Source organism: Macadamia integrifolia, chromosome 14, assembly GCF_013358625.1.
Source record: "Macadamia integrifolia cultivar HAES 741 chromosome 14, SCU_Mint_v3, whole genome shotgun sequence".
NCBI classification, from domain to species: domain Eukaryota; kingdom Viridiplantae; phylum Streptophyta; class Magnoliopsida; order Proteales; family Proteaceae; genus Macadamia; species Macadamia integrifolia.
This window is the reverse complement of record NC_056570.1, coordinates 30,482,930-30,495,155: the sequence shown is the minus strand read 5'-3', so window position 1 is coordinate 30,495,155 and position 12,226 is coordinate 30,482,930. Positions and strand designations below refer to the sequence as shown.

Here is a 12,226-nt window from a genome sequence, read left to right as displayed (position 1 = left end):
AAATAAATAATAAATAAATAAAGATGATCCAATGGTTGGTTTGCTTAATTTGTGGCATACAAACTTCTAAAAACTAGGGTTCTAGTTGCAGAAATTCCATATTTATGAATGAGAAAGGAGGTCAGCAACTCAGTAACACAATAGCAGCAAAAGAAAACAAAGCACGAAGATGATCCACTTGGGCTTCTCACCGCAAGGTGTCAACCTGATCAGACACCAGTCCCTTTTCCTTGATCAAACAGAAAGCCTTGATTGAACAAAAAGGGTTTCTTGATAAAAATAAACAAGAGGTCTTCAGTGGAGAAGCAAACAAAGCATTTCATTAATCAATTTTCGTGTAGAATTCTGGCCCCACTAACAACCTTAGATAGAAAACTCAAAAATAGACTCAAACACTAAAAAAGAAAGCCCTAACTCAATCCTTAACCAATTAAATAACCTAAGCAAACTAGGAAACTAAAATAAGGAATGAAATTTGTGTTGTAATTGGAGAGGAGGCTTGGACAAATCCCTAACCAACTCCACTACCAATAACCAAGTCAAACGTGAGTTCTAACAAGCCTATGTAATGCGGGGCCGGTGGGCCCCAAGAAGTCGAACCCAGGTGGTTGGGAGCCACTTAAAAATGCTTAGGGCCAAAGACTAAAAACAGTGGCAATGTGGTAATTTCCTTGGCGTTCATTTAGAAGAGAAGCAAAGAGCAAAGGGTGTCTAACGTAGGGTAAAGGGTAATCTGGGAAGCAAAGACAAAATATGGATAATGGGAGGTTAAACCAAAGTGCAAGGGCATAACTGGAACTTCAACAAAAAAGGAGCAAATATCTTATAGAGAAGAAGTCCTCTTCTCCCTTACGTTGAAGCCAGAAACCAGCGGAAGGCTAGGTTTTTTGAATGATAAGAACTCCTTCAATTCTGCTCAGATGGGGCTGAAATTGCAAGCATAGGGTCGTATCTCCCAGCTCTATTAAACCCACCAAAATAAACCCCCAATATCAGATGTTATGTTCAGATTCTACTCTTGGAATCACAAGGGGCGGTAGGCATAGTTCTGGTTATGGTTGCAGGTTAAGTTCTTACAATAGGGATCTTCTTTGGGACTGAAACTCTAGGGTTCAAGTCGCCTAGGATAGGGGTTCTTATGCCTTCAAGCTCAGACCCATTCAATGCTCTTAAGTTAAGGAGGTTTAACGTGATGGTGGAATCTATTGCACAGTACGGGTCAGGATATAAGCCCCCAAGTTATCATGAAGTGAGAGTGCCATTGTTAAAGACAGCAAAGGATAGAATTGCAGAGATGAAGAATAAATATGAAGAGTATTGGAAGCAGCATGAGTGCACTCTAATGACTGATGGGTGGACGGATAAAAGAGGAAGGCATTTAATTAATTTCCTCGTTAACTGTCCAGAGAGGACTTATTTTATGGAATCTATTGATGCATCTAGTATATCTCAAACTGCAGAGAAGTTGTTTGAATTGATTGACAACAAAGTTCAAGAAATTGGTGAGGACTATGTTGTGCAAGTTGTGTCAGATAATGCATCGGCTTATAAATTAGCCGGTACAATGCTGATGCAGAAGAAAACAAAGCTATATTGGACTCCTTGTGCAGCACATTGCATTGACCTGATGTTAGAGGAAATAGGATTCTTGAAATCTAATAGGAATGTGATAAGTAAGCCAAAAAAAGTAACCAACTTCATCTACAGGCACACGCATTCTTGATGCAATGAGGGCTAGAACAAATGGGAGGGATCTTGTGAGGACAGCAGCTACTAGATTTGCAACTGCATTTCTGACACTTCAAAGCTTGTTAAAACATAAAGATGACTTGAGACATTTGTTTATTTCTAAAGAATGGACTAGTTCTAATTCGGCAAAGACCGAGGCTGGGAAGAAAGTTGTTGAGACGGTGTTTGCTGTAGCATTTTGGAATGGTGTGGAAAATTGTGGTGTGGAAAATTGTCTTAGAGCTTCAAAGCCGCTTCTTACTGTCTTGAGGATTGTGGATGGTGATGAGAGACCTTCTATGCCTGAGGTTCAATTTGCCATGGATGAGGCCAAAAATAAAATAAAAGAAAATTTTGGGAATAGAGAAAGGCAATACAAGAAAGTGTTAGATATTGTTAATAGGCGTTGGGAGATTCAGATGGGACGTCCTTTGTATGGAGCAGCACTATTTCTTAATCCTGACAAATGTTTTTCTTATAAGGAAGGTGATGATGGTGGCTATCAAATTATATCTTCTCTATAGCTTGCATTTAATGAAGTCATTAAAAAAATGATACAAGAACCAGCTTTACAAAACAAGATAAATACTCAAGCCACTTTGTATAGATATTCTTGAGGTAGTTTTTCCTCGGATATAGCAATTAGATCACGGGCAACCATGAGTCCTAGTAAGGAGAGTACATTTTTTAGTTGTTTTGTTTGTGTGATATATTAAATATTAATCTAGCTATTTATATATATATATATATATATTTATTTTTTATAGTTACTTGGTGGGGTTCATTTGGAGGTCATGCTTTTGAGTTTTCAAAGGTTGCAAGACGTATTCTAGGGCTTTGTTGCTCCTCTTCTGGTTGCGAGTGCAACTGGAGCACATTTACGTTTGTAAGTAGCTGGGTATTACATCTATTTCATATTTTAGACTTTTTATTTTTGGAACAATAACTTTGTTTGTTGTTCTCTATTGTTTATGAATTCAGATTCATACCAAGAAGAGGAATACGCTGGAACATCAAAGTTTGAATGATCTAGTCTATGTTCAATACAATCGCCGCCTAGAAGAAAGGTCTCAACAAAGGCGTCTCGATAACAGAAATTATGATCCACTTGTGCCTGACGAACTAGATTGGAATAGTGAGTGGATGATTGACGAGCAAGTGGATGATGTAGTCCATCCCGATGCTGATCTCACATGGGAGTCTGGGACGTTGCTGGTAAAGCAATGGAGGCAACAATGGAGGGGCCCAATCGACCCAAGAGAGTTCAATCATCAACCTCTAGAGGAAATATATGCTACACACGCCATGGTAGAGGGAAGGCTGCTGGGGAGTCATCAGAATCAGATGGGGAAGAAGATTTGGAAGAAGAGGATGATGTGAATGATGACTTGGATGTCATAGATAACTTTGGTGAAAATGCAAATGCTTCTAGTAGACAACAAAGGAATCTGTCATCGGCTGAATTGTTGGATGATTATGATGATTAAGTTATTTGTGTTTGACTGTTTGAGTGTTTGGATTTTATGTATTGTTTAAACTTGAACTTTAAACTTGGATGATTAGTTAAGTTTTCTTTTCTTTATTTTATGTTGAGTTCATTTGCTATCAAGCTTCATTGCTTCAGTAAGTCATTAATAGCTTAACAGGTTAGCCACTTATCTTATCATTTGATCTATTCTTAGGTTTCCAAATATATATCTCTAATTCATATATGATATATTGTCATATATACCTTTTACTTTGTTCAGGTTGCTCACTCACTTCCAATCATTGCTTTCAAGTGTCAGTCACAGGTTAGCCTTTTACTTTTTACTTTTGTGTGATGTACATGTTGATTTTTTATGACTTGATAAGTGATGACTTGATGTATAACTGTATAAACCAATAATTTATATTGATTGTTGATGACATGATATGGCTATGTTGATTTTTTGATGATTTGATGTTACTTAATTTTTGTTTTATATGTTATAGGGTATATATTCTAGGCTTGTAGCATGCTAAATAACTTTAAAAAATAGGAAAAATAAAAAAGTTGCATACTAAATAATTTTAGAAAATAGAAAAAATAAAAAATGACACACGGGCAATTTGACCGCCATGGCAACGCCAAAACGGGCGATTCATCGCCAAATCGATTAGCCACCCCTCCATCGCCTTGGATCGATTTGACGCCATGACAACTATGATGAAAACCCTTTCCCTTAACCATCCCCCCGCCCCATACCTTTCCTGTGGGTGTGGATTGCAAGGACCAGAAAGCAACAAAGAGAATTATAATGATTAGAGAAAGAATACGAAGCAAAGAGAGTTCTCAATCTCCAACAATGTACATCAAACTCCTAGCCAAGGATATTCAGAATGAAATATTCAAATTTAAGAAAACAGACCAGAGAAATCAATGGACCCTCCTCTTCATCAGTCGTTACATGAGTCATCAGAGCCAAGTTTTTCACCAATCCACAAGCTTCACCTTCAGGAGTGTCACAAGGGCAAAGCATGCCCCACTGTATCAAGAGTAGACAAGAATCAGAAAAATAAATGAAAATCAAACAGCCCAAGCAACCACATATATTTAACCCTAAGCTGCAAGCATGTGGCAGTAATGTAGCAGCATCCTCACCTGGCTAGGTTGTAATGCTCTGGGTCCACTTACTTTCCTGGACTTCTCAAACTGCGGTGAGATTTTGGTCATGTGGCCTACGGTTGCAATGAATGAGAGCCTAGCAAGAACCTATTAAACAAACAAAGTGCAGAACTCCAACTTCAGCTGTGACAAAAGAAGAAAGAAAATACAAAATGGAGAACAAAAAATAGAATATAACCTGTGTCATGCCTTTTCTGTGCATTCTGAACCGTTTGACATCCCAATTTCCAGTTGAAATAGCTCTTTCAAGGCCACCGGTGATGCTATCATTCGAAATAAACTTCAAAAGAAAAAAGAAGAAAATTAATTGTTTGCAAGATACTAATCGATTAAAATGAAGAACTGCCAACACCAAATGTCAGCTCATACATCATTTTCCGTTGATACATGAAAGCAGCTTGACCTAATATCAAGATTAAATCCTTGAGCTTCAACAGAAACCCAAAATGGCAATTTAATCTGTAAGTTTTAAAATGGTAAGAAATCTGAAAACAAACTGATTATGAGAGGTTATAATGTGACGGGATTATAGAAAAACCATGCAACCAACACTCGATGAGAACATTATATAATTCAAAAGAAGAAAGGTTAAAGTTTATCATAATTTCATAATTATATGAGATAGACTATTCCTGGACTGTGTGACATTAATGTTATTGTTACTCGCATATATTCCTCAAACAGATTTTCCGGGCAGCAAAGAAAACAATTTCACATACTCTTCAAACCAACTTTGGACAGGGTTTGAACGAGTGTGTTACCTTCTGTTGAAGGGAATATCAATATTCCGCAGGATAATCTTCAATAGGAAGAAGCAGCTGTACTTGATCAGCATGGACTAGGAAGGTAGACACAACAGGGATCAGGTTAGGAAAGGTGATGTAGTTCATAATGGATTATGTTGCACTGAGATAAGGATTGCTGGTTGCGTCTTTATTAAATTTTATTTTTCCCTGGTTATGGGAGTGTCATTCTGAGTCTAGTTACTCCATTCGAATTTTCAGAGGAATTCTACAAATTTAGTTTATTTTTCCCAAACAGTGTGGGTCCAACATTTACCATGTTTGGGTGAGGGTTGAACGCCACAGTTGTCTTGAGCCTTGTTAGTTGCACTATTCTTCGTCTTTCTTCTGGTTTACTTCTTTTTTAAAATCGTTTTAGCAACCAAAATATAGATGTAGAAGCACATCAACACACAGATATATTCATATATTTCTCAGACTTCAAGGACATTGACCATTTGACGAAAGCATCACTCAACCATCTAACCCCAATGACAAGACATGCCTGAAACTACAATTTTTAGTTAATGGGCAGAATATCCAAAACTTAGACAACCAGAATACAGCCCAATTAGCTTTATCAAAAAATAATAGCATCCAAGGATACCATTTCCGGTATATGTCAAGTTGTTACATGACAGATCTTTCAAAGCAGAAATTACATCATGCAAATGATTCTTTGTTTCATCCTTTAAGTCTATATTTATAGTATACCCTACTTTTTGGATGGACACTTCTAATTTATCTATTTTTATCATCCATAAATTCTAATTTAGACTTTAAATATTTTTTTAATTTTTAAAAAATTTCTAACCCAAGTATTTACTAAATCAAAGATGGAATTAATACTACTACTAATATAAGATAAGTTATGTTCAGATTATTTATCTATATGCCAAACATGATTAAATAATCACTAGTCCTACCCATCTATGAACTCACACAATCTACCATACCAGGGTGGTTTCCTAGTCAATTTATGTTACCTTATGAGCTCAGGATTGGTTTTAGGCCTTCCCTTTTTTGAGTATAAATCTGTTTTTCAGTCTTCTATATAAATTTGTAAGAGGCTATAGCCTTGTACACGAATTTGAGTAATGAATTAGGCTTGTTGCCTTTTGTTCTGTGGTGATTTAGAATGCTCCCTGCCATGCTGATTCAGTAGGCTCCCTGGTGTTGACTCCAGGAAACCTTGGTGATGATTCCAAGGTGGTGATTCCTGATCATATTTTTTCTTTATTTCCGTTCTATTTCAGAATTAATTTGAAAAGCTACTCCTCCTCCATCAATAATGGGACCTCCACCTGGATAATTGGCATCCTGCTCAGATCCTCCTCCATTGTCAGCCCTCACTAATGCAAAAGTAGGTTACAAGTAAACTACCCCAGCAATTTATAACCCCCAAACAAACAACTCAAGACCCAAAAGTTACTCAAGACTAACCAGCAATAGACTAGGAAACACGAGAAATAAGACCAGCAAATAAGCCCCCAAGGATACAATAGCCATGTGGCAACAAATCCAGCCCAAAACCCAACCCGATACGAGAGAGAAGGACCTGCATTAGGGCTGGAAAGAGAGAGGTACGGCTGGGTCTGTGGGGCTCCAATTGAGCTGCAAATTTGGTCGGTTGTAGGGCCCAAGGAGGGTACAAAAACCCCCAAAATTGAAGGTCTTCTGACGGCTGGTTTGCAAGATATGTACATTCTTGATTTCAGCCCTAAGTGAGAGAAAACTGAGGGAATCTTCAAGATCTGTAGTAAGGCTGCTTGGGCAGCAAGAAGAAGAGGATCGAGTGATCCTTGGGTGGCTGTGAACACTCTCTGAAAAGGACCTGCAGATCAAAGGTTAATTGGGGAAGGAAGAGGAGATCGATCTCTCTCCTAATTCCTCTAGGAGTGCTGGAAGATTCTGTCTTTGGGGATCTGAACAGGTCTGATTTTGTCACTAACAGTAAACAGTAATAGTAGGTACTAACAACAGCAGAAAATATGAGAAAATGAAAGAAAGAAACAAGACAAGTGTGGGTGGGATCGGCTATCTCGGCCTGGGCATCTCACCCACAGCTATCCCAACTGTCTAAGCAATTGACTGCAATCATTCATTGTTCAAATCTCCCAATTGAGAGTACATAAGCTCCTCTATATATAGAGGGCAGATTAACTAATAGCAGTCATACCATAACTAGGAGTCACACTCCAAGTAGGACTAGACATTACATAATAGGAGTTGGACTCCAAATAGGACTAGGCTAGAACCCCAAATCGGAGTAGGTAATTAACTAGTCATTCACTAATAGGGAAACCTAAACTGACTAAAAATTGAAATAACAAAGGAAATAGACTCAAAACAAGACTCTAACTAAACTAATGAATTAAATCCCGTTTTCCTACTTTCTACCCATATTTTAGGCCCATTAAAGTGGTCCATTACAAAGAAAACCCATTGGATCATAGGCCCAACACATACATAACACAACCTAAGGCTCATTTGCAATTAAATAAGCCCATTAAGTGACTTATTTACATCACTCACATTGTGTATTCTTCAGGCATTCCCATAAATGCCATGGTCGTCTTCATCATCACAAATGATGCTTGGTGTCCTCCCCCCTCCCTTTCCCCTCCTCTCCCCCAACCGCAGTGACCATGAGGACAGGATTTCCTAGATCCCTTCTTCCAATGGCCGCTTCCCCTCCACCTCTTCCTGGAACCTTATTCGTACCTCTACCACTAAAGTCCCCAAGTACAATGCTATTTGGTTAAAAGGTCACATCCCCTGCCAAAGCTTCACCACTTGGCACGCCTTCACCGACTGCCTCCTAACCCAATCTTTCCTCATTCATCGCCACATCCAAGTCTCCCCTTCTCGTTGTCTTTGCTAGAACAATAATGAAGACACAAACCACCTCTTCCTCAACTGTCCCCTCTCCTCCACCATATGGAAAAAAAGTCCTGTCATTGTTGGCCTTCTCGGAGATCCATTTTGACTTTCAACTGGGAGGGGAACTGCATTGACATGACCTTTTCTGGGCCCTCCATCTGCAACACTGCGGGTTAGCTTGCTTTTTGTGCCACTATTAACCACCTTTGGATGGAGCAGAATCTTCATAGATGGACATCCAAATCCCGGTCCTATGATCAGATTTGGAATGCCATCATTTTGATATTCGCCCTAAGTTAGCTTCCCTTAAGCAGAAACCAGTTAGGAACCCCAAGAAAAAGGCTCATTGTTATTGTCTGGAGTCTCTCTTCCTCTTTCATAGATTTCCCCCACCCCAATGATGATTTGTATCCCCTTAGGCCTTCCAGTTTTCGACTCCCCATAAGGTGCTAGTCTCATCTTGTAGCTTTTGCTCCCCCCCCCCCTCTCTCCTCCTCCTCCCTCCCTCCCTCCCCCTTTCTTTTGTTTTTCATACTTTTGCCCTTCCAGGCTTGGTTCCCCCCCCCTTCCCTTTGTATTTTCTTTCCCCCTATTTTTATACATTATTTATTCATCCAAAAAAATTAAATCCTACCTTTCCCATCAAATTCTAGTTTCCTACTTTAACTTGGATTTCTCCAAATCTCTTGTTTTAAAATTGATCTCTCAATTCTGATTTCAGTTCTCTGTTCTACTATTAGTTCTGAATCAAGTGACGGTTTCAACATCTGAACTTTCTGATTAAAACCTGAAATCTACTGCAACTAGGATTCATACAATTTTCAGATTCCTGGTTCTGTTTGGAAATTTTCTTTTTATACTCTGTTGCTGTTCAATCAGTTATTAGTCTTCGTTGATCTTTGTTTAGAGGCCTAATTTTATCCATCGATTCTGCATTTGTTGATCATAATTTGTAGGGATCTTATATAGACATAATGCATGTAGGACGCTTTGGCTTGATCAATCTATATGGTACATCAGGTATACAGCCAGTACCTTGTTATAGTATGTCATTATAAGTCTGTGGCTGATTTGTAGTGTCGTGTCAAGTTGATGGCCGGCACTTATTATAATTAATCATAACTCGTCAATCTTTTTGCATGGATCCTTGCGCCGCCCTTGCTTGGAATCCCCATGTAACTGACCCCATTAAGTTGGGATAAGGTTTTGGATGATGTTGTTGTTGTTGTTGTTGTTGTTTGTAGGGATCTTACACACTAAAATTAGACCCTTCAACTTGATTATTGGCCAAATCATACCAACTGGCATTCTATTATTAGTTTCTTTTCAAATCTGGTATGTTCCACCCCCCCCCCCTTGTGATCCTGTCGCAAGCTGATCTCCCATTGGATTTCACTGTTTAAGGATTAGCATTGCATTACATTCCTTCAAGTTTCAGGGCTAGATTCCATTGTTTATGCCACAAAATGGCCATTTCTACCCATATCGGCGGAATGGACCAAATTTCACCCCATTTCCACCCAAAATATTTCAGTTTGGGTAGGGGCAAAATGTCCCTTCACACCAAAGTTTCAAACCTTGATACCAAAGATTAAAAAAATAAAATAAAATGAAAGGCATTGTGTATAAGGTAAATATAAAAAATCATGTATAAAATATATCATTTATGAAAGGATATAATGTAGCATATGCACACAAAGCACTTTTCAATAAATACAAAAAAAAACAAAGTAATTACATATAAAAAAACTATAGTAGCGACAGCGGTGGGAGCCCTCAACCAACCCCATGTCCCCCGCCCCGATTTACTTGGCTGAAGAGACAAACACTAGAAAACCCATTAGAAAACAAAAACCACGATAAACCAAGAACATTAGCATAAAATTGACAGGATTATGTCTCTCAATCCACCCAACCGATGGGACTGAAACTATGGTCGAATGGAGGTATTAATAGGTGTATTGTGTGTGTAAAATGTCAAGGAGCAAACTGATAGTAAGATGAGAAAGGAGTATAAACAGAAAATAGAATCATAAGAAAACCAGAAAATTAGTGACTTCCTTACACAAGAATAACTTCCAAATCCCAGGTCTGATGTTCCTCCAATTCTAGTAGTGTAGCCCCAATAGAGAGGTAAAACTTACCAAAATTTGGGCCCCATCCAAGGGCTGGACTGACAGGAATCTTTGAAGGAAACCTGACATCAGAATAGGACCAAAATAGAGAAATAGAACTGGGCAGAAACTAAAGCAAGTAATAACTGAAATAAAACCAATAAAAGTAAGGGAATATGTGTACAATCCAACCTTAGAACAGTTAGAAATAAGAAGTACTACGGTTAGAGATGAGGGAAGAAGATCGAAGAGAAGAAGGAAGAAGAAGAAGAAGGAGAGCAGATGAGAGGAGGAAGTGAGAGCAAAACGTGAGTGGGCTGATTGCTCATCTCACCTATATTAATTTCAACCAATACTTTTAGGGAATTACATATTCCTAACTAAGAGAGGAGAAAGAGAAATAAAGAAAATAAAGAGAAATACACATTAGGACAACTTAACATAAACAGTTCCTAAAGTACCCCTATTACATATATTCCAACACTCCCCCTCAAGCTAAAGAATAAATGTCATACTGATAGAGAACCCTTAGGGAAGGGAGGGGAAATCAAAGTAGAGATGGGGAAAAGGAGGATCACACTCACACATTCATTCAATAATCAAATTGCTCTCTAAATCTTCAGTCGATTACAACCAATATATAAGAAAATAGGAACATGAAATTAGAAACTTTACTGGAATGGAAACTAGCCTAAATTAGGAAACAACTATAAAAAGGAAACTAAAGCAAGGAAATAAATCCTACTCCTACGTTCAAGTCTGGAAACTAAAAGCATGAAATAAAATACTAAGTAAACTACTAATTTTATTTCCAACCCTTGTTGGACCAAAACCCTAGGCTGGACCGGTTCTTCTTGGCTCTTGGCTTCCAAAGCCGGTCATGCTAGTCCAACCAAGAAAGAGTAGCCGTATCTGCATCAACTCTCCTCCTCTGAAAAGAACTCGACTCCGTCGAGTTAGGGAAAGGACCAAGGAGACCGTCTGAAGGAATACGCTGACTGAGGAATGATTCCACCATCTTCTTGAGCTTAATTTCAGAGAGATCTTTGGCAGGATGAAACTTCACAGTCTTGTTGGCATGCTTGAAGGCATAGGTATTGGCATAGCCACAATGCTGTACTTTCTTATCAAACAACCAAGGTCGACCAAGAAGGATATGGCACACTTTCAGAGGGAGGACATCACATTGGACTGTATCCTTAAATCCACCAATAGAATATGTGACCAAGCACTTATCTGTGATTTTGAGATTAGTGTTGTTCACCCAAGCAACCTTGTAAGGATTAAGATGTGGTTCTGTATTCAATCCCAGCTTACGAACAGCGTCTTCAGAGACAATATTAGTGCAACTGCCTCCATCAATGACCAAGGTTAGCAACTGATCATTGCACTTCACACAAGTCTGAAAAATACTACTGTGGCGCCAATCTTCATTTTCAGTGGCCTTTTGACTGGTCAACACATGACGAATGACATAAAAAGGATGTTGGTCATCGTCACTGAGAGTGTCATTGACTTCACCTGTTGCACGCTCTTCTCTTAAATCGACTGTGTCAGAACCAAGTTGCTCTTCGGGAATATATGGTATAGGAGAATCCTTATCAATAAAAGCAACCAAACGGCTGGGACATTGGGCACTGATATGTCCAAATCCATGGCATGAGTAGCACCGAACTGTAAATTTTGAAGAATCAGAAGGTTTATCTGAACCACGCCGAGGGGGTGAATATGGGCGAGTAGGCCGTGAAGATGACATTTTAGAAACATGTCGAGGTGGAGAATACGGCCGACTAGGTCGTGAAGAAGCCATAGATGTAGCACTTACCTGTGGCTTGCTAGATGACCTCTCTTGGGTAGGAGACTGTTGCCAAACGGAACTAGCACCTCGAGAAAAAGTATCTGCAATATTTCTCCGGTTGTATGGGCGTTTCAGACTTTCCTCCACCTGATATGCTACTTGTACGGCGTCTTCCATTGTAGGTAGTCGACTAGATGCAAGGGCAGCACTAAGTTGAGGGTGCAAACCATTGCGAAATTGGGCCACTAAGACTTCTTCATCCAACTCAAAGTCA

General features: G+C 39.0%; 1 protein-coding gene across 4 annotated transcripts in view; it reads right to left on the bottom strand.

Annotated features, from left to right (window-relative positions):
• The window catches only part of LOC122061948 (DNA-directed RNA polymerase III subunit 2), a 103,685-nt gene that overhangs the window by 68,934 nt on the left and 22,525 nt on the right, over nucleotides 1-12,226 (bottom strand). For all 4 annotated transcript variants that reach the window (XR_006134758.1, XR_006134759.1, XR_006134760.1 and 1 more), the window contains exons 18-20: nucleotides 4,554-4,655; nucleotides 4,352-4,462; nucleotides 4,119-4,235 (exon numbers count right to left, since the gene is read on the bottom strand). Coding sequence is in view for 1 of the 4 variants with exons in the window: in XM_042625540.1 (XP_042481474.1) it covers nucleotides 4,119-4,235; nucleotides 4,352-4,462; nucleotides 4,554-4,655 (330 nt within the window). In the remaining 3 variants the exon portion in view is untranslated. The remainder of the gene's footprint in view (nucleotides 1-4,118; nucleotides 4,236-4,351; nucleotides 4,463-4,553; nucleotides 4,656-12,226) is intronic.